Raw genomic sequence first — 25,387 nt, 5'->3', positions numbered from 1 at the left:
AAGTTTCACCTCTCTGCAGGCTGGAGATGGGTCATCAGGCCACCAGTTTGTGGCCTCTTCCTTCCCAGCCTGCTCCTGTGCTGGGTCTGAACCATCCCAGACTGCTAGCCAAGCCTTACCATATGTCTACCTTTCCCTTGTTCACACATTTGCTCAGCCTGTGCCCTCTGACTCTAATGACCTCCCATCACCAAACCACCTACTGAAAGCCTCTCTTATGCCAAGCAAAAAGCAGGATGCCATGGTGTGTATATGACTGGAGCTTCAGGTAGGAAAAGTGAATGAATAAAAACCTGTATAAAATGAGTAAAAAGTCCAGTGTGGCACTGAGGGATAAGGGCTGGACTGCTAACCCCAGGCTAACTGCAAGACCCACCAGCCTCTCCTCAGAAACTCTATACAGGGTCTCTGAGTTGTAACTGACTCAACAACACTTAACAACAGTAACAATAACAACAAAGGCAATATGTCAAAACGTTAACCTCTATAAGTGGTAACGTTATAAGTGTTCATTCTCTCCAAATACTTTTACCTACCTTCTCATATTTTGTGGGCACAGATACAACTTGTAATTTCAAAAAAGAAATCCTCTGTGTTTGTCAAGACTCATTTCAAATACTATTTCCTCTATGAAAAACGTTTGCTATCTTGCTAACTTGGAATTTTTTTCTATGAAGGGTCAGCTTTGTTGGCCATATGATCGGTCACAGCTGCTCAATTCTGCCCTTGTGTGTGAACACAGCATAGGCAATATGTAAATGAAGGCGCCTGGCCGTATTCCAATAAAACTTTATTTACAAAAACAGGCAGCAGGCTGCATGTGGCTTGCTGGCCATATTTTGTTGACTTTTGGTTTTTGGTATTTATCTGGCTCCCCACCACCCATCAAGAGCTCCTTTGTCTGTGGACTCCCTCAGCTCAATATTTTTCTCTTTCTCTGCCATCTTGATGTTAGAATGTCTTGTACTGCACATTCCATCTGCCTGTCTTCCCTGCCTGCCACCCCATTTACTCCCTCATTGTTTCTAGAACAGCGCTATGCTCACTTTGGTCATGACCGTGGTGCCTGATCTGTATTGTTCAGAAAATTCCACAGGGGAGGCAGGATGGTGTGGTGGTGTACAGTTACAGTGTCAATTCCACATCTTGCTTTGGTTCCTTTGAGGTATGAGTTCTTGACAACTCTCTCTTAATGTCTTCTGACACCAACTCTAAATGTCTTCTCTGAAACCACTTCCAAATGCAGGTCTTAATCTTCTGACTCTAACCACCTGGAGTTAGATCCAAAATGGCACATATTAATGGGCACAGTCGTCCAGACTTCTGAGATGCTCTGGACTCCAGACATTAGCCAGAAGTTCAAGAGTCACCAGAACACCTGCAGTTCTGACCAACTGACTACAAATTCATGAGTTCCCACTACCCCTTTGGGTTCAATAATTTGTCAGAAGAAATTCACAGAACTTCAGATTACTTCTAATTACAGTTTTATTACATCTTTAAGAAGGATACAAAAGAATAGACACACAGGATGAGGTCTGGGAGGATTTCTAAAGTGAAGTTTCCATGTCCCAAGGGATATGTTACTCTCCCAATGTCTGTCACCAACCGAAAATGCTCACTTGAGTTCCAGAGTCCAGAGCTTTTATTCGGATTTCATTATGTAGGCATGATTGATTGCATCACTGGCCACATGGTTAAACTCAATCTCCAGCCCATCTCCCCCCAGTCGAGGTCAGACTGACATGTGGTATATTTTATCACCTCATTAGTATAACCCATCAGGTATGGTCAGAAGGCCTCGATAATTAACAAAGATATTCCAATCATTCAAGAAACCTCAGGAGTTTAGAGCTATCTCCCAGGAACCAAGGACAAAGACTTAATTCTTTGGGTGAAGAAATTCTTCAACCCATACCCCTCCATGTAATTCCATGTTTCTCTATGCCTTTTTTTCCTCTTTTGTTGACCTACCTACCTGTTACCATTGAATCAATTCAGACTCATAGCGACCCTGTAGGACAGAGTAGAACTGCCCTGTAGGGTTTCCAAAGCCATTCTCTTTATAGAAGACTGTCACATTTTCCCCCGGCTGATAAAGTCAAACAACCAACCCTTCAGTTAGCAGTCAGATACTTAACATGTCCACCAGCAGGGCTCTTTTCTTGTGCAAAAGGGGGATAGCAGTATCCTCCTTATATGGGGATGGGGGCAGTGGGGAGAATTGAGTATTAAAGCAAATGTAAGGGCATATATTAAAGTCTTAGCTCAGATTTGACATCTAGAGTGTTTAATATTAACTGTAGCTATTATTTCTTGTTATTGCTCTAAATGATTGGGTCTGTTATTCTTCCAGACTCTGGCTAACTAGCTATCCATCGGAGAAGTTTCCAGTCAGCATTCTCCAGAATGGGATCAAAATGACCAATGAGCCTCCCAAAGGGCTTCGAGCCAACCTTTTGCGCTCCTACCTCAATGACCCAATCTCAGATCCTGTGTTCTTCCAGAGCTGTTCAAAGACGGTGATGTGGCAAAAGCTTTTGTTTGGCCTTTGCTTCTTCCATGCCATCGTTCAAGAGAGGAGAAACTTTGGACCCTTGGGTAAGAAATGAAAGCTCCCTGAGTTTTCTATAGGGAAGATCACAGATGGATGAAGGTCTGTGTCCATGTGTGTATTCAAGTTTGTACTCAGGTAAACTTGCCAGTAAAATATAGTATAAGTATGCCCAATGTAATATTTGCACATTGTTATTGTTGTTGTTAGGTGCCATCAAGTCAGTACCTTATGCACAGCAGAACGAAACACTGCCCAATCCTGGGCCAACACTTATACTAAAAAATATTTATCAGAAACTAAAATGTAACTGTGTGTTTTATATTTTTATTTTCTAGATCTGACAACCCTTGTTGTTGCTAGGTATCATGAAGTTGACTCTTACTGCTAGTGACCCTGCGTACAACAGAACGAAACACAGCCTGGTCCTGCACCTTCCACATAGCCGTTGCTGTCTTTGTGTCCACTTTTGTAGCCACTGTGTCAGTCCATCTCGTTGAGGGTCTTCCTCTTTTTAGCTGATCCTCTCCCAAACATGGTATCCTTCTCCAGGAACTGTTCCTACCTGGAAACATGTCTAAAGTCTATGACAACTCTTGCCATCCACACTTCTAAGGAGCATTTCAAATGTACTTCTAAGACAGATTTGTTCATTCTTCTGGCAATATACTGATACACTAAATGTTGTTACGCCAGTATATGATACATTCAATATTCTTTACCAACACCATAATACAAATGCTTCAGTAATTCTTCAGTCTTCCTATTTATTGTCCATCTTTCACATGCATATGAGGCAATTGTAAAAAGCATGCCTTGAGTTAGGTGCACCTTAGTCTTCAAAATTACATCTTTGCCCTTTAACACTCTAAAGAGGTCTTTTGCAACAGATTTGCATCGTGCATTACGTCATTGATTTTTTGGTTGCTGCTTCTATGTTTTGTTGATTGTGGCTCCAAGTGAAATAAAATCCCTGACAACTTCAGTCTCTTTTCTATTTTTCATGGTGTTTCTTCCAGTTGTGAAGATTTTGTTGTCTTTATAATGAGGTGTAATCCATACTGAAGGTTGCACGCTTTCATCAGCAAATGCTTCAAGTCCTTTTCATTTTTAGCAAGTATGTCATCTGCTGAATGTGTCATCACAGACTGTTAATGACTCTTCCTCCAGTCCTATTCCATGTTCTTCATAGAGCCCAGCTTCTCAGATTATGTGCTCCGTATACAGATTGAATAAGTATGGTGAATGGATATAATGCTGATGCACATCTTCCCTTTTTCTGTTCAAATGACTGTTTCTTGGTCCATGTATAGATTCTGCGTGAGCACAGTTTAGTGTTCTTGAATTTCCATTTTTCCCAATGTTATCTATAATACATTGAGATCCACACGACCAATGCTTTCAGCGCAGTTTGGACTTCTTCCATTATTACCATTGGTTCATGATCATATGCTGTCTCTTAAAATGGTTCAACATTGAACCATTCTTTTTGGTACATTGACTCTATGTATTCCTTTTATCTTCTTTTGATGTTTCACACATCATTCAGCTTGAGAAATACCAAACATTTTCTTCCCTTTGGGTTTTCTAATTCCAAGGTCTTTGCATATTTCATTACAATAGTTTCCTTTGTCTTCTCAAACCCCCTTTGAAATCTATTTCAGCCCTTTTAAATCATCATTTTTTCCATTTGCTTTAGCTCCTTGATGTTCAAAAGCAAGTTTTAGAGTCTCTTCTGACATTCATCTGGTCTTTTCTTTCTTTCCTGTCTTTTTAATGTCCTTTCAATTTCTTTATATTTGATGTCCTTAATGACATTTCACAATTCGTCTGTCATTAGTATTTAATGTGCCAAACCTATTCCTGCTCTACAGCACTTAACAACAACAAGCCATGTCAAGACTGTGAGCTTTCAGAAGCAGATCACCAAACCTGTTTCCCTAGGCACCTCTGGGAAGGTTCATCTAGTAATCGAGTGCTTAACCATTTGTGCCACCCAGGCAGTTACTGACCCTTGGAAATAGAAGCCACAAGTTCTTGAAGGTTGGCCATCCACTTCCTGCAGGAGCTTGAGGATGGGAGTTCTCAAAGCTGACCGTTCTGTTACCCAGTCCTGCTCACTGCTCCCTAACTCTGCTTTCGTGTTATGTTTGGAGCTCTGTGCACTACCACAGTATTCCAGTCAGGGTGAATGATTCTCATCCCACAAATCCCAGGATGTTAACATCTTCCTTAACAAATGGCGAGACCCATAAGGAAACTGATTTAGAATGGATGTTTCTGCAGGCAGAATGGCTCCCATGTTGGCAGTAAATGGCAAGGCTAATCCTTCCTTGGCCCTGTGCTTGATATTCATGGGCTGCTTGAGGCTCTTTATCCAAAAGGATGCTGGACTTCACCAGCTCAATTTCTGAGTGGAAATTAACAGCTCTTAGCACTTGGACCTTCTACTTCTTCTCTGCCTGTGCAGGTTGGAATATTCCTTATGAGTTCAATGAATCTGACCTAAGGATTAGCATGCGGCAGACCCAGATGTTTCTGAATGAATACAAGGAAGTGCCGTTTGACGCTCTGATCTACCTGACAGGTAAGCCTCCAATGCCATGCTCTATCTTTGTACTCCTTTACTCTGCTCTCCATCCATTCATTTAGTCATCCGTTCATTCAGAAAACATTAAATTTTTACAAACTGCTGGTTACCGTGCTGGAAATTGTAAACAAAAACACAGGCAATTAATATATATAAGTCCTACCTTCAGTGGTTCACAGTCTAGAAAGAGACAGAAATAAAGAAATAAATGAAAATACAGTGATAAGTTCAAGAAGAGAAATGTTTATAAAGCAGAAAGGCAGCACATTGATCGAATGAATCTCTGGGGAGAGGGGTGATCATGGAAAACTTCCTGAAGGCATAAAAGACGGGGTTTTAAGGAGTGAGTAGGAGTTTTACAAGTAGAAGAGGAATTGGGATACGGAGTTATACACAAGAGAAAACAAACACATTGTCCAGCAGAGGGACACTGGGGTGGAAACAGCACGTACTGTTTTGAATTAAAGTAGTCCACCAGCAAATATTTACTAGTCAACCAATTTATTGTTGTTAAGTGCTGTCGAGTCGGTTCTGACCCACAGCGACCCTGTATGGGGTTTCCTAGGAGCGGCTGGTGAGCTTGAACCACCGACCTTTGCAGTTCAAACTGACTTTGCAGTCCAGTGCATTAACCCACAGCGCCACCCCAGGACTCCCAGTACGTACTAGTATATAGAATACTAGTATATAGTAAATATATATATACCCATTGCCTTCTAATCAGTTGTAACTAATAGCAATCCTGGAGGACAGAGCAGAACTACCATAGGCTTTCCAAGGCTGCCATCTGTATGGAAATGGACTATCACATGCTCTCCCCACAGATTGGCTGGTGAATTCAAGCCATAGACCTTTTGGTTAGCAGCTCAGCATTGGATCACTGTGCCACGAGGGCTCCTTGTTGTTGTTGTTGTGTGCCGTGGAGTCGGTTCCAACTCATAGTGACCATGTATAGGGTTTCTGAGGCTGTAAATGTTTATGGGAACAGAAAGCCTCATCTTTCTCCCGTGGAACAGCTGGTAGTTTCGAACTGCTGACCTTGCGGTTCGCAGCCCGATTCATAACCACTACGCTACCAGAGCTCCTTTCAGGGTTCCTTAGTACATCGTATGTTGTTATTAAGTGTCATCAAGTCAGTTTCAACTCACAGCAACCCTGTATAGGGTTTCTGAGGAGCAGCTGGTGGGTTTGAACTGCCGGCCTTGTGGTTCTCAGTCCAGTGCTGATCCTAAACGCGCCACACCAGGAGTCCACAGTATAGGAGAACATAATGGATAAAACTTGGTCCCTGTGACACAGATGTATTTATGTACACTGATGTTCGTCACAGCACTGTTCACAGTAGCAAAAGGATGTAAACAGCCACATGGCCATCAATGTATGATGGATGAAGGCTGGTACATGCACATAGTGGAATGCTCTTCAATGTTAAAGAAAAATGAGGAAGCTGTGAAATCCCTCGTAACATGGATGCACCTGGAGGGCGTTGTGCTGAGTGAAATACAGCACTCACAAAAGGCTAACTGGCATGAAAGACCCCCCATAAAAACGCAAGGGACCACCCATCCATAGAAAGCAGCATACTTTGTTGATTACCAGGGATCAGACAGGAAGGGAAATCACTAACTACAGAGTGGTTGTGGTGGTGTGCCATTGAGTCAGTTCTGACTCACAGCCACCATATGCTACGGTTTCTCAGGGTTTCTGGTGGGTTTGAACTGCTGACTTTGCAGTTAGTGCAGTTTTGTAGTCCAGGGCGTACCCTACAGCACCACATCAGTCTTGCATTAACTTGGGTGAAGGGAAAAGCAATATATAATAAGAGGGAGGGCATCATAAAATGACCAAGGCAAAGGAAGACTCAGGGAGGTAAACAAGAGTAAAAGACAACAACCGTCAGTACCATTGCATATGTACCCTTGAAACCACAGTAACAATGAATGCAGACAGGCAAGCTGAACAAGTGTGAGATGGCATATGTTAGTACACCCATGAGTACATGTGTGTATATATTGCACCGTAAGTATTTGTACACGCTGCAGGTATATTTCTACATACAGTAGAGTTGGTTCCGACCTTATGCACAACAGAACGAAATGCTGCCTGGTCCTGGCCCTGTGCTGTCCTCACGGTCATTACCAAGCTTGGGCTCACAGCTGCTGTACTGTTCTGATCCATCTCGTTGGGGGTCTCCCTCTTTTTCATTGACCCTCCACTTTACCAAGCATGATGTCCTTCTCCAGGGACTGGCCTCTCCTGATAATATGTCTGAAGTATGAGCTAAAAGTCTGGCCATCCTGGCTTCTAAGGAGCATTCTGATTGTACCTCTTCCAACACAGATTTGTTTGTTCTTCTAGCATGGTACTTTTTTTTTTTTTAGTTTGAAGTCCCTTCTTTTTATTTATTTATTTTTAAATGTTTTATTGTGAATTATGTGATAGTTTACATGGGAGAACATTAGTTTTACATTCATTCTATCGTATATTGTTTCATTGCCATGGTTACAGTCCTCTCCATGCATCATCAACCAACCAAAGGGTAGACCTTGCAAGCCTGCCCCACACACACCCCTGGTCTTCAGCACACAGTCCCTCTCCCTCTCTGGATCTAAAGTCTCCAGCTGCTCCATCGCTCCACGTCATCATCTCTGGCTCCATCTCAGGCATCACTGCTTCTCTGGGTAGGGTCCTGCTCTCTGCTCTTCTCCCTTGATGGTCCTAGGGACCTCCGCTCCTAGACTGGAAAGTTAATCACTCCCCTCCTTGCTATAAAACATCTACCTTTACATTTCCAACCCTCACAATCAGTCCTGATAACAATTATTCACTATTGTATCACAAGAGACCAATCTGCATTTCATGTATCAGCCCCGCCTAGACAGATTGGAATCTCACTGGAGATTCTACCTTCCTCCAGGCCCTCTGGATCTAGGTTCCCTCTTGAGAGCTTGTAAGCCAGTCACTTCTTGCCTTTGTAACCCTCCCCAACCTTCCCCCCACCATTTTGGGTAGCCAATGTTCAAGTTGCCCATCCCTGTCTACTCTGTGTGTGGAGGGGGTGGGAATGATTCTTGCTTTAAGGATTTGTTCCCTCTTTTGAGCTACTGCATCCATAGGTGTAGGTCAGGTTCATCAAATTGTATCAGATTACTCTTTTTTCCCTCTTCTTCTTCTGGTTGAGCTCTGATTAGCATGGTACTTTTAATATACACCTACAACACCATAACTGAAATATATCTTCCTTTATTCACTGTCCAACTCTCACATGCATATAAAGATAATTGAAAATGCCATGGCTTGGGTTAAGACAGACCTTAATCCTCAAACTGACATCTTTGCTCCTCAACATTTTAAAGAGGTCTTATGTAGCAGATTTGCCTCATGCAATATGGCATTTGGTTTCTTGACTGCTGATTCCATGAATGTTGATAGTGGAGCCAAGCAAAATGAAGTCTTTGACAACTTCTATCTTTTCTTCATTTTTATCATGTTACCTATTAGTCCACTGGTGAAGATTTTTGTTTTCTTTATATTGAGGTTCAACCCACATTGAAGGCTTTGGCCTTTGATCTTCATCAGTATGTATTTTAAGTCCTCTTCTCTTTCAGTAAGCAAGGTTATATCATCTGCATATCACAGGTTAATGAATCTTCCTTCAATCCTGATGCCACATTCTTCTTCATATAATCCAATTTCTTGGATTATTTGATCAATATACAGATTGAATAAGTATGGTGAAAGAATACAACCCTGGCATAAACCTTTCCTAATATTAAACCATTCAGTGGTCCCTTGTTCTGTTTCAATGACTACCTCTTGGTCTATGTATAAATTAATCATGAGCACAATGAAATGTTCTGAAATACTCATTCTCTGCATTGATGTCCATAACTTGTCATGAGCCGCACGGTTGAAAGCCTTCGCATAGTCACCAAAGCACAGGTAAACATCTTTGTGCTATTCTCTGCTTTCAGTCAAGATCCATCTGACATCAGCATTGATAGCCCTTGTTCCACATCCTTGTGTGAATCAGCTTGAATATGTGGCAGTTCCCTGTCAATGTACTGTTGCAGCCATTTTATTTTAATTTATCTTTAGCAAAACTTTACTTAACATGTGATATCCATGATTCTGTCTGATGATTTACATATTCTGTTGGTTCAGCTTTTTTTGGAAGGGGAACAAATACGGATCTCTTGCAATCAGTTGGCTAGGTAGCTATCTTCCAAATTTCTTGACATAGATGAGTGAGTGCCTCCAGCGCTGCATCAGTTTATTGAAAGATTTCAATTGGTATTCCATCAATTCCTGGAGCCTTGTTCTTTGCTATGCCTCCAGTGCACCTTGGACTTCTTCCTTCGGTGCCATTGGCTCTCAATCATATGCTACCTCTTGAAATGGTTGAACATCAACCATTTCTTTTTGGTATAGTGATTCTGTGAATTCCTTCCATCATCTTTTGATGCTTTCTGCATCATTCAAGATTGTACCTATTGTTGGTGTTAAGTGCTATTGATTCGGTTCCAACCCATAGTGATCCTGTATAGGGTTTCCAGGGTGTGACTGGTGAGCCTGAACTACTGACCTTGAGGTTCAAACTGACTTTGCAGTCTAGTGCATTATTCCACAGCCGCACACCAGGACTAGATATCCTTTAAACTTGAATCTGAACCTTCCCCTGGGGATGAATTTTCAGCCAAACAATAAGTAGGTCTTTAACGTAGATTTCTCGTGTGGCACTGTAAAATAAGCGCAGGACTGCAAACCACAAAGTCGTCAGCTCAAACTCACCAGGTGCTCCTCAGAAACCCTATACAGGATTACTATGAGTTGGAACGGACTCAATGGCACTTAACAACAACAACAATAAATTGAGCAGTAACACCTGTGAGGAACTTTCTCCTTACGACCATATGAGAACAAAAGGGCTTAATTTGCCCCAAAATGAAGTCAGAAGGCGTGAGGAGCAGGACAAATGGGAATGGTGAAGAGCTCCTTCCTAAGGTAACAAAAGTTTCCTAAATTCAAAGACTTAAGACAGTAACGGTTTATTGACCACACTGCATGCTCATTGTGATCTGGTAGCGGTCTCGGATCATTGTCCTTATCTATCAGGGGCACAGTAGGCCGACTGCAAAAACTTTTGGTGCCAACACCTCAACACATATTTGTGTGGTTACTACCACAGGGTAGCACTGAAGGGCTCATGCTGACAATAAGGTTTCACTGCCCTCACGCCTGCAAAGGACCCATGGAAGTGTCATCTTACATGCCTGGAGAGAAAGAAGAACCAGATTTAGGTACCATTAGAATTCCCTCTCACACTCACTGAGGAGACAGATGTAGTTTGCAAATGAATGTGGTCATCAAGTCAGATGGGCTGTAGTGAATACATACTTAATCTGGTACCTAGTCCTGTTGCAGGGACAAGGGAAAATTCCGAAGGGGCATAAGCACATCTTTACCCCGCTAGAAATACTGCTACCCAGAGTAAACATATATGTTGTCGTTAAATGTTGTCGAGTCGGTTCTGACTCATAGCAACCCATATAGGGTTTCGTAAGAGTGGCTGGTGAGTTTGAACTGCCGACCTTGCAGCTCAAACCGACCTTGTAGTCGAGTGCTTATCCTATTGCTCTATAGCAATCATAATATTAAAAAAAAATTTAAAAATCTGTCCTCATCCCAAGCTGAGCATGGCGTCAGCATCCCTGTGTCCCAGCAGAACCCATTCGTTGGAGACGTTCACTGTTTCTAGTTACAAACCAAGTTCATTTTGACCTTCCTGTGGACTCAGCGTCTTCCTCTGCTGCCTCTCCCCAGGGGAATGTAATTATGGAGGCCGAGTGACTGATGACAAAGACAGGCGTCTCCTGCTGTCCCTTCTGTCCATGTTCTACTGTAAGGACATTGAGCAGGACCATTACTTCCTCGCTCCTGGAGACATTTACTACATCCCTGCCCATGGCACCTACCAGGTGAGGGCTGAGGGGGAAAGGCAGCTTTCCTCTTTCCTCAAGAGGCGTTCACTAGACTTGGGGATGCAGGATAGCCAAGGAGTGGCAGGGGTAGCCTTGGACCTCCTGACCTGGGCTCACAACTGATTTGCAATATTTGAAAAAGCCTTCAAAAGAGGCATTGTTATTTTGTAACAAATGCTGAGTATTTGGTAGGCAAAGGTTTTCAAAATATGGGATGGGTCTGGGAGAGCAGGGAAGGGGATAGCTAAGGCAAAGTCTTGATGTTAGACAGGCTGGAAAATTCCACTTGAAAACAAAGGTCCAGATAGTGGCAAAAGGGAAGAGAGAGAGAATATAAACAGAGTGGGGAATGAGAAAGGGAAGAGGAAAACAAGAAGTCGAAAGGAGGAAGGAAGGGGAACTAACTTTTACTGAGCACCTGTTAGTGTCAAGACCTTATTCATTTATTATCTGTTGATCTTCCCATTTACAGTATATGGGAGAGGATGGGGCAGGGCGGGAAGATACTTGACTCCATCTGCCTTCATACTCACTCCCCAGAAAACTGTCTGAGGAAGAGCTTGGGATGCCTTCACCCAGCCTAAATGGGAAGGGGTTGTGTCACTGACACAGTGTCGTTCCTGGTTGGGTTTGGTCCACCCAAGCCCTGAATGATCTGTGGGACCTTAGGTAATCCCACTTAGATCAGCTAAAGGTTTCCTTTCCAGTCTTACATCGAGTACCTCAGGGGCCTCCCCATCACAGCCCACCCAGAAGTGTTCGGTCTGCATGAGAATGCTGACATCACCAAGGACAACCAGGAAACCAACCTGCTGTTTCAGGGGGTGCTGCTGACCCTCCCTAGGCAGTCGTCAGGGAGTGGCAAGTCTTCTCAGGTAACTAGAACTTAGGGCAAGAGACCGAATTCCATTTCCCAGCAGCTTTCCATCTAATGGGTGCAGAGGATCATGGGTGATGACTTAGAAGGCAGAGGAGTCCTGGCAGCATCCTGAGGAAAGTGCTTTGGTCTTGCTGCTTAGTGTCTTTAAATACAGAGCTGAAATGGAAAGCGGACTCAAACTTGTGCCCATCATGGGGATGCCGGGTTCAGATATGGGGGAAAGCCATAAGTTAGAGGCCCTATAAGGTTGGGAAGTGGACACACTCTCCTTTTCATTTGCCCTGACTGTTCAGAGGGCAGGAGTGGAGGTGGTCTGAGGTTCTGTTTGCAGATTCAGACTCTGTTTGCAAAGTTTCAGCTCTTCCTAGATTATCTTCATGAGTTTTGCTAATCCACATATTCCTATACTACATTGATACCATATTTTAAAAACGAACTCCATGTTACTTAGAAACTGGGCATTACCACAGAAGTGGAATGATTGCCACAGAAAGAAAATAAGCATCAAATATTACTAAATTCCTCCCAAATGGTGTGCCTACCCAAAGTCTCTTGAGTGAAGGCATGACTCCCTTATTGTTCAAAAGGGAAGATTACCAAGTGTTAGAGAGCTCTTAAATTAACACCAGTCTGAAATTTCTTGAGAGGAATCAAAGAAGAAAAGGTGACCAAAACTTGAAAAAGAGAGAAACTTAGTCACCATGTGAGTCAGCATGATTTGTTCCACATCCTTGAACCACCTACAGTCCTTTCGGGTCTCCGGAGTGGGACCATCCACTCTGTGAAACCTGATTCAGTCCAACCTGCCCAGTCAGCAAATCAGAGGGAAACAAACCCTGAGACAGGAAATGACCCATTTCAAGTGGTTCATAAAATCAGGTGCCCAACCAGACCTCGAACAACATCTCCTGACTCCCAGTACACCCCATTCACTTCCATTCCCTTCTTCCTATCTCCACCAAGTCTAGCCTCTCTCAGTCTTGGATCTCATTTGGTTTCTTGATTTAGTTCATATTGCCATCAATGGTAGCAGGAAAATGAAGGTAAACTGGCTGATGTGTCGAAACTTAGGGTGGAATCTTCCCTCACAGTGGGAAGAGGGGAAGAAGAGTGGGTTTCAGAGCCACAGATCCACAGAATTACAGAGCTGTCTCTCTCTCACATTCATCCCTACCCTGTTGAACACACTGCCTGGGGCATCTTTCTCAGAGTTGAGCCTTCCCAGGTGTCACTGGGCACTGAGCAAGAGTGCACCAGAATCGGGTAAGGCTGAGGGAGATTCCTACCCGAAGAGTTAAGCCTGGTGTAGCTGCCCTGCCCTGAGGCTACCTGGCTGACCCAATGCCCCTGCATAACCCTCAGGCTCTTGCTTCAGGTGTGAGGACCCCCGCTCTCCTTTCTCAGCTTTTGCATTCTCTGAGTCAAGGGGTGATATGCCCCCCATAACTCGTGAGGATGATGGGTGTGCTCCCAGGCCCATGGTAGAATTCCTTTCTGCAAACTAGATCTGAAGAGACTGAGCTCACTACTTCAGAGTCACCCGACAAAGCCGTCACCTGAGAGTTTTGTTTCTCATTCTCTTCTCCTCCGTCTCCACTTTCAGGAAGTAGTTGAGGAGCTGGCTCAGGATGTGCTCTCCAAGCTTCCCAAGGACTTTGACCTGGAAGTGGTCATGAAGTTGTACCCTGTGGTGTATGAGGAATCCATGAACACTGTTCTAAGGCAGGAGCTCATCAGATTCAACAGGTAAGCCGGGACTCTTGAAGGGCTAAATCTAATAGGCAGCAGCTGAAATGTTGTTGCTGTTAAGTGCCATCAAGTTGGTTCCAACTTATAGCGACTCTGTATAGAGTTTCCAAGGAGCAGCTGGTGAGTTTGAATCGCTGACCTTGTGGTTCAAACTTACCCTGAAATCCAGGGCTTTCTCCCTCTAAACAGGGCCATCCTCAACATGTGTGGGTTCAGGGCTAAATCACTCCTATTCATTCTCTGCCATCATCTGCCATCAGGTTAGAACCAATACCAAACACAGGCTAATTGTAAAAGTATTGTTAGAGCCACTTTTACTGAGACCCTTCCAAGCCCTATGCATATTATCACTCTCAAACCACACAGTTTGAGATATGCAGTTATTAACCCTCCCTCCACTACCATTATGGAGCTCTGGTAGCGTAGTGGTTACAAGTTGGGCTGCTAACTGCAAGGTCAGCAGTTTAAAACAACCAGCTGTTCCATGGGAGAAAGATGAGGCTTTCTGCTCCTGTAAAGATTTACCGCCTTGGAAACCCTGTACAGGGTCATTGTGAATCGAACCGACCCCACGGCACATACCTACCAACCAACCACCACTACCATATTCCATATGAGAAAACTGGGAGCAAAAGATTCAGTAACTTGCCCAAAGGAACATAGTCACTTATTGGCCAGAAGGAGTTTGAACCCAAGTAGTCAGAGTCCAAAAGTCCATGCACTTAACCAAGATGCAAAATCAGGGTAAACATAGAAAGAGGTGGGGAGAATTTCTCCCCTCAGCCATAGGGATCGGGAAAATGTGCTGAGGGTTGCCCACGGGGTGAAGAGTCTTGAGCCTTCTGTTCTAAGCCTTCCTCATTTCTCCCTCAGTTATTACAGCATAGAACACTGGGACCACCTTAATTCTATTTCTAACTTGTCTTGTTCAGATGAGGAAACTGAACTTCCCAGAGATAACAGTGGTTTGATTTAGTGACTCAGGGTTGGGGCCTAGACTAGAACTCCTGGTCCTAGTTCCTGCTATTCCAGATAATCTGTGTGTTGCTGTCTCATGGGGTCATTGCTCAGGGTTTGTGTTGGCTTGTTTTGAGTTTCTAGTAAGGAGTTAGAGTTAGGGTTAGGCCTTTGGCTAAGTCTAGGCTAGGTGTAGGGTTTTATGTGGTATCAGGGTTATGGTTAGGACTAAGGTTAGTTAGTGGTAGGGGTAGGCTAGGGCTAGGAGTACTTGCTCTAGCTTTAGGGTTACAGTTAGGTTTCCTTTTATTTATTTATTTTGAAATCTTAATTTCCTCTGCATTTGTCAGTTCTGCAATTACACTATTTCCTCATTTTACTTTGTAGGGATGTTTTTTTTTTTTATTGCATAATGATATATCTGGTTCCGTATTTTCAGCCTTGTAGATTTGTTTTACTTTGTTGCTGTTGTGATTGTTGTCAAGTGCTGTTGAGTTGGTTCTGACCCATAGTGACCCTGGTTTCCAAGGAGCAGCTGGTGAGCTTGAACCGCCGACCTTGCAATTCAAACTGACTCTGCAGTCTGGCGCGTTAACCCACAGCACCACACCAGGACTCCAACAGCAGTATTCAAGTCCTCTTCATGTGATCTCCAGCACCATTTCTATCACCAAGGCTATATTTTCTGACTATTGATTCTTCATCTTTTTTTTTCTTCAAACATTCACATTCCAATCATAGTAATTATCAATCCATTTTGATTGCATGTTTGGGAAATTTCAAACTGAAGAAGTTGGTAGAATTATTCAATTTCATCATTGGCTTTAGTGATTGGTGTGTAAATTTGAATACTAGTGATAATTAACTAGTCTTCTTTGTGTTGTGGTTGTTAAGTGCTCTTGAGTCACTTGTGACTCATAACGACCCTGTATAGGGTTTCTGAAGAGCATCTGGTGAATTTGAACCACCAACCTTGTGCTTCAAACTGACCTTGTGGTCCAGTACTTATACTATAACACTACAGTGGGACTGCAGTCTACCTTGTAGGTGTACAGATAGCATGGTACTTCAAGATAAATCCTGAAATGCTCTTTTTGACAATAAATGTGACTCCATTCCTCTTCAGTTTGTTATTTCTGACATAGTAAACCATATGAATGTCGGATTCAAAATGGCGACTATCAGTAGTCCATCTCAGCTCACTAAGGCCTAAGATATTGATTGTATGTTTTCCATTTTATTTTTTACAATTTCCAATTTTCCTATCTTCACACTTCATACAGTCAGCATTCTAATTATTAATAGATGTTTGCAGCTGTTTTTTCTCATCTTGATTTGTGCCCTATCCGCAAATGAAGGTTCCAAAAGCTTTACTCCATTCACATCATAAGGATCAAGTCTTCTCTAGTCATATTCTGAATGCCTTCCAACCTGAGGGGCCCATTTTCTTGTACTATATCTGACAAGGTTCCTCTGCTGTTCAGAAAGTTTTCAGTGGCTATCCATTCAGACATAGTCTGCCTCACCTTCTTTCTAGTCTGCCTAAGTCTGGAAGTGCCACTGAAACCTCTCCATCATGAGTGATCATGCTAGTGTTTAAAATGCCAGTGGCATAGCTTTCAGCATCACAGCAACACACAAGCCACCATAGCATACTAGCAAACTGACAGGCAAGTAATGGGATTGGCCCCCTAGCAGATGAATATGAAGAGATTTGTGTTAATAAGTGCTCACCTATCAGAAGCCTTCCATTGATTCAGTTCTGCTTCATTGTGTTATCTAGTTCTGTATCTCTTAGTGTTCATTTTCTGGTTTTCTTTGCTGGTTTTGTATGGTTCCTGATTTTTCATTGATTTTGTCAGTTTGTTTTTACAGTGTTTTCCTGAATTCTACTGAAGTTTTATTTTGTTTTTTCCTTGATTTCATCTGCACCTTTCTTGATCATACCTCGACTTCATTGAAAGTACTTAAATATTATCCGATTGAATTCTTTATTAGGTATTTCTACTACCATTTCTGGCATTATATTTTCTGATTCTGTAGTTTGGGCATGCACTTGTTTGAGCCACTCTGTCTTGTTTCTTCATGAAGGCCAAAAATTGTCCGTTGTTTCTGAGACATTGTGGTATGTATTTATATTTAATTGATAACTGTATGTCGGTGTGTTCTGAGGCACTTGTCATCTGTTTCCTAGTGGGTGTGATAGAGACTAGAAGTGTGTATGCAGTTCTCTGTTCGCTGTTTGTATAATACAGTTCAACATGGGTTTGTCTGATGTCGGCTGCTAATTATTACTAGTCAGGTGGTACAGGAGTGGGTAGTGAGGCTTTGCCACTGGGGGCAAGGATGTGGCCAGCCCATATGGGCATAATTGCTGTCTCCAAAAACAAACAATAGCAATAAATGATCTGATGAAGCAAAAAGTCCCACACTTGCAGATGTGGGAGTGATACATCCAGTGGCAAACTGACAGAGCACAGGCTGCACAGGAGGGGTACCACTAGTTGCTGGGCAGGTGTGAGTAGGGACTGGCCATGTTATTTTCGTCACCAGGAGAGCATGGAGAACAAGGGAAAACCATAACTGTGTTGCCACCAACCTCCAGCATACATCTGGTGTCTGCAGGCTGCTCTGTCAGTTGGCAACCATGAGCAAAAGTTCAGACGGGCTGGGCAGCAGCAGAGCAGTGAGCAGCCCACTGCAAAACTGTCTTGTCTCCTCTCTGGCCACTCCCACTCAGCTTCCTCACCCAATCAGCTCTCAGTCCTCCTCTCTGTGCTGCTCTCTGAAGCTTAGGATTCCACAGTCACCATCTGTATGTGTTTCACTTGGTCTCCTGTGTTCTTGTTACAGAGTGTTTGCTCAGCATGTCTGCCTACTCCACCATCTTGCCCCAGAAGTTCCCCAGTGCTCAGTTTTAGGGACAGCAGTAGATCAGAAGGACTAAGGCATGTCATGTGAGAATTTCTTGGCTTCCCTAGTTTCAGGGTTACTCTGTAGGAGTCAAAAAAATAATTGGAACCATAGCCTCATCTAGCCTGAGACCAGAAAAACTAGATATTGCCTAGCTAACTCTACTGACTAGTTTGACCAGGAACACAAATAGAAAGTCCCAGATAGAATGAGAGAAAAATATAGGACAAAATTCAGATTCCTAAAGATGGTCAGGCTTATTGACCCAAAGAAACTAATAAATCCCTAAGACTATCACCCTTAGATACTCTTTTATCTTGGAACTGAAGCCATGCCCATTTATCCAAAATAATAGATTGGCTTGTAAAATCAACATATCACCCATGAGCACTGTGCTCCCTTAAACAATCAATGATTTGAGACCAAATGCCTGAAGCACAGATGAGAAGATAATGAGGGGCAGGAACACTAGATCAACAGAAACAGAACAAACAGAATGGCAGTAATGAGAATGCTGACACACTGTGAGAAACTGTAATGAGTGTCATGGGACAGTTTGTAGGAAAACAGTGAAATGGCAACCTAACTTGCTGTGTAAACATTCACCAAGGACACAACAAAATAGTATTTAAAAAAAAAATGACAGCCTTTGGGGAACCAAACAAGACTTGGGTGTGAACCTGTGGCACGCCACCTATGGCATGTGAGTCAGGCACCTGGGCGTGGTGGACTGTAGTTACCTTTTGTCCACCCAGGCACCAGACCTCATGGTTTCTCTCCTCTGCTCTCCAGTGCCCCCTAAGGCCAGAGCCATTGGAGTGGCCCACTGGAAGCTGTCTTTGAGTTTGAGGAGACTCCCCAGCCTTTGCCACTGGCCATTGTAATACAAGAGAGAGGGCATTAGCAATCCTGTTTCCCATGGTAACAGGGACTGAAGGAGTGCTGGTGGCAAAGTGGGTAAGCACTCAGCCTCTGACTAAAAAGTCGGTGGTTCCAACCCACCAGCCTCTCCTTAGGAAAAAGACGAAGCAGTCGGCTTCTTACAGATGGCAGCCTTGGGTACCCTGCGGGAGAGCTCTACAGTATTCCTTAGGGTCATCACGAGTCACAATTGACTCAGTGGCAACAGTTTGTGGGGGGTGGGGGGGTTGCTTGGTTGTTGTTTTTTTTTGTTTAATCAGGACTAATATAACCTCAGGTTATATTTCAAGGGAATTGTATCTTCTAGGGCAAGTGTTCCTCCCTTGGGTATTTAAACCTCTAATGGTTTTAGCGAGGTGCCATGAAGTCTACGTGAACTCATAGTGATTCCTTGTGAGGAGCGGGTAGAAGAGCCCCATAGAGTTTCCTAGGCTGTAAACGTAGGAGCCCAGACTGCCACTTCTGCCTCCCCTCGAGAGGCTGGGGCTGGGACTCCTTAGTTGTAAGAATAAAAAACACATTTTGCAAGTAGATCTTTAGGTGTAAAAGTTACAACTCTGTAGTTATAAGTCCTGAGATGTTAGGGACCCTAAGTGTAGTGGTTACACATCCAGAAATCCCACTCCTGGGTTTGATCATTCCATTGGCCTGAGATTCCATAGATGTTTGGAGATTACAGACTCTCTGGTGGCAGATTGTTTGGCACGTTCAGGTGCATTCCCTCTGGACTTGGTGAGGCCTCAGAATGCAGAGGACAGAGAGAGGGAGGAGACCTCCCAGGCTGCCCTTCAGTTTTCTCAAGTGTGGGTCTTGTAGTCTATAAAAAGAACCTTTTGGTTTTTCACATATGTGTATGTTTTGCTGTGTATATTCTCAAAAATAAATTAAATTAAATTAAAAAACACTTTGGTGACATAGATCGGAGGCCTTAAAACTATGCACACCCTTTAACTTAGAAATTCTACTTTTAGTAGGAAAATAATTAGAAATTTGAAGAGAGATTGCTATGAATAGATATTCCTAGCTCTGTTATTTACAGTGACAATAATCTAGAAAGAATATGTTTCCAATAATAATGAGAGTTAAATAAAATGGAACACATTGCAGTAACAAATACAGATGATTTAGTTCCCTATTTATTAATTTGGAAAGATCAAAATCTACAGGCTGAGAGAAAAACAGATTACAGAAAAGTAAATAGAATGAGGTACAATTTAAAGAGCCATAGTTATGTTTACTGAGAAAGCTCTGGAAAGATAGACACCTGAGTTCTCTTTAGGTGATTTAATGATTTGTATCTGGAATTTTTCTATCATGAATGCGGATTGATTGAGTGACCTTAAAGAGGGAAGGAAATAAAAGGAGACTTGGAGTCAGCACAGCTGGGTGAAATGGAGAGCCCGCTGAGCCGACTGCTTTGTTCTTGCAGGCTGACCACAGTGGTTCGCAGTAGCCTCATTGATCTTGGCAGAGCCATCAAAGGGCAGGTCCTGATGTCCTCAGAGCTGGAAGATGTCTTCAATAGCATGCTCGTGGGGAAAGTGCCCACCATGTGGGCGGCCAAGTCTTACCCATCTCTGAAGCCCTTGGGGGGCTATGTGACTGACCTGCTGGCCCGCCTGACCTTCTTCCAGGTACCTGGGAACCAGGGTAACTGGACACCTGGCACTCAGTCAGGCAGAGAGGACATTTTGAAATGACAGACACGGGGGAAGGAAGGGCAGGCGTCTACACAGCATCCTGGATTGAACATTTACTAGAAACAGTCTTCTCAGAGTTAGGGGCAGGGGGGAACTTTTCAAAGACCTATGGGGACAGGAGTAGGAACTAGAATAGATGTCACGACCTGGTGGCTCATCTTCCAGATTTGGTCAGTAGATATGTTTGGCTTGGCTGCCTGGTAATTTAAATGTTTTTGAGCTAGTAGGTAAACATGAGTTATTGCACATAAAATGTAGGTGTTTGTCCTATAGAAAAATGAAAAACCTGAAACAGTCAACCTGTGTCCTTGCATGGCAGCAAGTTCTAGAGAGGAGCTGTTGCTGCTCAGTTTAGACAGGGTGCCTGCTCTCTGCTGCTACCATCCCCCCCACTCTCTCTTGTCCCCCTGACAGCAGCTCATACTTGTGCTTTGCTAAAAGTGGGAATATTTTTCTTTGTGCCCTCATCTCGATCAAAAGTGATGAGATGCAAACTAAATGAAGAGGATTACCTCTTTCAAGACAAACCAAGAAATGCCTATTTCTGTGGGGGACTCATGTACACTGCCTGCCTTTGAGCGTTCTGTGGAGTATTGGTTGGGTTTGAATTTTTATTTCTGTTGCTCTCCAGGAATGGATTGACAAGGGGCCCCCTGCTGTCTTTTGGATCTCTGGATTCTACTTCACACAGTCTTTTTTGACGGGAGTCTCCCAGAATTACGCCCGGAAATACACCATCCCCATTGACCACATCGGATTTGAGTTCGAGGTAGGGGTGCTTTAGGTTAGGCCAACCCAAGAAATCAAAGAAAGCAGCGTTACTCACGTCTGTGTGGCCCAAACACTTGTTTAGTCCCAACTGCTTCTACAATGGCACAAATGAAGTATTTAGTATTGACTTACTGTAAGATAAGCACTGGACTGCTGATTACCACAGGGTCAGAGGTTCAAACCCACCGACAGCTCTGCAGGAGAAAGATGCGGCTGTCTTCTCCTACCGACTTACAGTGTGGGAAAGCCTGTAGAGTGACAATCAACTTGGTAGCAGTGGGTTCATTTTAGCACAATAGCTCCGAAAGCGCTTCTCATGAGAATCAGAGGATTTCCAAGTTTTTGCTCTGTGTATATAAAAAGGAAACTTTTCAAAGGAAAACTCTGCCATGATCATACCATGAGGAGTGAAAACATCAACATAGTAGACTCCTCATTTAGAAAAAGCTTAATGCCCTGAGGTAGCCCTTTGCTTTGGAGTAAAGTCAGAGGATTTGTCAATAGTCAAGTGATCACCCTACCGATATTTAGAGGAAGGGGAAAGGGACTCCTTGAGAGCCTTGTAGAATCAAACATTCTATGGAAAGAGCCAAGCTCAGGAGTCATAAACCGGATGCTCTAGATCTCCCTTTAGTGACTGAATAAACTTGATTGACTCAGTGGCTTCTGAGACAATGTGAAAGTGAAAACAATCACAAAACAAAATCAATGGAATCAACATTAGAAAAAAAGATCAGGTTACCTTTTTGATTCTGAAATGATTATATACCTAGAAATCCCAAAAGACTCTCAAAATATACCTCTGAGAATCAATAGAAGAACCTACTAACTGGTACTGGTTAAATACACAAAATAAATAACCTTTCTGTATTCTAGCAATAAATACTTAAAGTACTTAGAAGTAGAAATGGGGAAACCATTCCCTTCACAATAAAATATTAGAACTTGAATGATTTTAAATGAAGCTTCTACTCTTTGATTCACCATAATCCCCACTGTTCCCTATTTTCCTACATCGAGACCATTTTCTAAGAGCCCTGGTGGCACAGTGAATAAAGCTGCTAACCAGAAAAGGTCAGTGGTTTGAGCCCACCAGCCACTCTGACAAAAAGATATGGCAGTCTGTTTCTGTAAAGATTTCTACCCTTAGATACCCTACTGGGGACTCCGACTCTGACTGATAGGGTTACTATGAATAAGAATTGACTCCATGGCATTAGGTTTTTCTAGATCGTTTTTCTGCCAAAGGAATTTCAGTTGACCACCTCTGAATCTAAACAGTGATGTACTGGGGCTGCATCAGATCAGCTCATCAGAGCCAGTTGTTATGTTTTCAGGAATTTTGTGAGCTGACTGTTAATAGTTGGTAGTAGCATAGTGGTTACGAGTCGGGCTGCTAACCTCCAGGTTAGCAGTTCAAAACTACTAGATGTTCTGTGGGAGAAAGATGAGACTTTGTGCCCCACTAAAGATTTACAGCCTCGGAAATCCTACGCAGAGTTGCTATGAATTGGAATCGACTCCATGACACACAACCACCGCAACCTGAACGAAGCCAAATTTAGTATTTACACCATGAAAACTGACAACTACAAATAAAAGCTGCCCTCCCACCAGCCCCCCACCCCCCATTTTACAGCCATTTTCCCAGCATGCTTCTGAATATTTCCTAATCCACTCTACTACCAGAGATACTTAGAGATACAGGTCCCGAAAGGGAAGGAGCTGTGCAGAATCACTAAGGTAGTTACAGAAAATGTGACCCGACTCCTACTAGTACTTTTGCTTTCTGTCCCATCATATATAAGGGCAACATGCTGACTTAGTATCAGGCTTGCCTCTGTATGGTGGCGGGAGTGGTACAGTTAAATGCCGTCAAGTCACTTACAACTCCGAGTAACACTATATAGGGTTTCTAAGGAGTGACTGGTTGGTTTGAAACTCTGACCTTGAGGTGAGCAGTCCAGTGCTTATCCTAAGCACCACACTAAGACTCCTATGTACAGTTGTTAAGTGTCATTAAGTTGGTTCTAACTTCTGGCACCCCTGTATAGGGTTTCCAAGACTGGAAATTTTTATGGGAGCTGAAAGCCTCATCTTTCTCCCACAGAGCGGCTGGTGGACTTGAACTGCCAACCTTGTGTTAGCAGTCCAGTGCTTATCTTACAGAATCACACACTTCCTCCTATATATGGTTGTTGTTGTTGTTAAGTACCCCTGAGGTGGTTTTGACTCATAGTGACCCTGTATAGGTTTCTGAGGAGCAGTTAGTGGGTTTGAATCACTGACCTTGTGGTTAGCAGTCCAGTGTTTATCCTAAAGTGCCACACCAGGACTCCCCATGTATGGTGGTAGTTGTGTGCCACAAGTCAGTTCCGACTCACAGAAAACCTATATAGGGTTTCCCAGGCTGTAAAGCTTTATGGGAACAAAAAGCCTCATCTTTCTGGATTAGAGCACCTGGCAAATTTCAACTGTTTACCTTGTGGTTAGCAGCCTAGCTCGTAACCCACTATGCTACTGGGGTTTCTTCCCTATGTGTGTGTTGTTGTTAAATGCCTTTGAGTCAATTCTAACTCATAGTAATCCTTGTGTAAGGTTTCCAAGGAGCAGCTGGTGAATGCACTTGAGCCACCAACCTTGCAGTTCAGTGCATTATCCCATGCCAGGACTCCTCCCTATGTATTGTTGGGGGTGTTGTTAAGTGCCGTCTAGTTGGTTCTGACTATAGTGACCCTGTAAAGCGTTTCCGAGGAGCAGCTAGTAAGCTTGAACGGGCAACCTTGCCATTCAAACTGACTTTGCAGTCTTGTGCATTTATCAATTCACAGCGCCACATCAGGACTCCCCTCCCTATGTAGGTTGTTGTTAAGTGCCGTCGAGTCAGTCCCAACCGATAGTGACCCTGTATAGGGTTTCTGAGGAGCGACTGGTGAGCTTGAACCACTGACCTTGAGGTTCAAACCAACTTTGCAGTCCAGCTCATTAACCCACAGCACCACCCAAGACTCCTCCCTATGTATTTGTTGTTGTTGTTGTTAAGTGCCGTCAAGTCGGTTCCTTCTCATGGTGTCCCTATATAGAGTTTCCAAGGAGCAGCTGGTGAGCTTGAACCACTGACCTTGTAGTTCAAATCAACTTTGCAGTCCAGCGCATTAACCCACAGTGCCACCCCAGAACTCCTTCCTCTGTGTAGTAGGCAGATGTATGATCACAGAAGCCCAGCCTCCTGCAAGATGCATCCTGGTAGAGACAGAGCTTGCAGTCAGATTGCACTTCGGGTATTTGAGGACTGCTGTCTTTTAATGTTGCCCTATTTAAGGAAACCGGGAGTGATGGAACTCAGTTCTCCACTCTTCTAGGTGACCAGACAGGAAACAACTGTGGAGAATAATCCAGAAGATGGGGCCTACATAAAAGGGCTCTTTTTAGAAGGTGGCCGTTGGGATAGGACAACAATGCAGCTAGGGGAATCTCTCCCCAAAATCCTCTATGACCCACTGCCCATCATTTGGCTGAAACCTGGGGACAGCGCCATGTTTCTGCATCAGGACATTTATGTGTGTCCAGTCTACAAAACAAGTGCTCGGAGAGGCACCCTCTCTACCACAGGCCACTCCACCAACTACGTCCTCTCCATTGAACTCCCAACAGACAGGCCCCAGAAACACTGGATCAACCGAGGGGTGGCCTCCTTGTGCCAACTAGATGACTGAGAGCCTCGGTCTCAATGCAGAAAATAAAAAAGACTTTGTCCTTGACCACTTCCTGTCTTCCCTTTCTTGAGAGTCACAAGGTATAAGATCCTGGCGATGATGACACACAGAGAGTCATCAGGTGTTTCAGAGCCGCATTATAAAGTAGCACACTCATTCCCACTATGGGTCGGAACCGACTCGACAGCACTTAACAAGAGCAACAATATTCATTCCATGGCTGCAGAAATCATGATACAAACAGGGTAAATGATTTCCCACCCAAAATCAAACTAAGTGATGTTGTTATGTGTTGTAGAGTTGATTCTGACTCATAGCGACCCTGTATAGAGTTTCCAAGAAGCAGCTGGTGAGCTTGAACTGCCAACCTTGGGGTTCAAACCAACTCTACAGTCCAGTGCATTAGCCCACAGCGCCACACTGGGACCAGCGCCACACTGGGACTCGTACTAACTGATAGTAGTCGGGATTTTAACACAGACACAGGGACTTGGCAACCAGAATTTTTCATTTGACTAAGCTCTCCTGAGGTTATTTTCCTATTGCTGTTGTTAAGTGCTGTCAATTCGGTTCCGATCCATAGTGACCCTGTATAGGATTTCTGAGGAGTGGCTGGTGGGTTTGAACTGCTGACCTTGTGGTTCAAACTGACCTT

At 43.5% G+C, this 25,387-nt stretch overlaps 1 protein-coding gene across 1 annotated transcript in view; it reads left to right on the top strand.

Annotated features, from left to right (window-relative positions):
* DNAH3 (dynein, axonemal, heavy chain 3) overlaps positions 1 to 24,732 on the top strand; it is a 230,804-nt gene extending 206,072 nt beyond the window's left edge. Inside the window, exons 54-61 of the mRNA XM_006875979.1 lie at positions 2,357 to 2,601; positions 5,025 to 5,141; positions 10,968 to 11,122; positions 11,833 to 12,000; positions 13,609 to 13,751; positions 19,975 to 20,179; positions 20,877 to 21,014; positions 24,379 to 24,732. Of these exons, the coding sequence (XP_006876041.1) occupies positions 2,357 to 2,601; positions 5,025 to 5,141; positions 10,968 to 11,122; positions 11,833 to 12,000; positions 13,609 to 13,751; positions 19,975 to 20,179; positions 20,877 to 21,014; positions 24,379 to 24,732 (1,525 nt within the window). The remainder of the gene's footprint in view (positions 1 to 2,356; positions 2,602 to 5,024; positions 5,142 to 10,967; positions 11,123 to 11,832; positions 12,001 to 13,608; positions 13,752 to 19,974; positions 20,180 to 20,876; positions 21,015 to 24,378) is intronic.
* Positions 24,733 to 25,387: the final 655 nt, after the last annotated feature.

The sequence above is a fragment of the Chrysochloris asiatica genome, unplaced genomic scaffold (genome assembly GCF_000296735.1).
Source record: "Chrysochloris asiatica unplaced genomic scaffold, ChrAsi1.0 scaffold00348, whole genome shotgun sequence".
Taxonomy (NCBI): domain Eukaryota; kingdom Metazoa; phylum Chordata; class Mammalia; order Afrosoricida; family Chrysochloridae; genus Chrysochloris; species Chrysochloris asiatica.
Note: the sequence above shows the minus strand (reverse complement) of the source record. Positions and strands in the feature narration are given on the sequence as shown.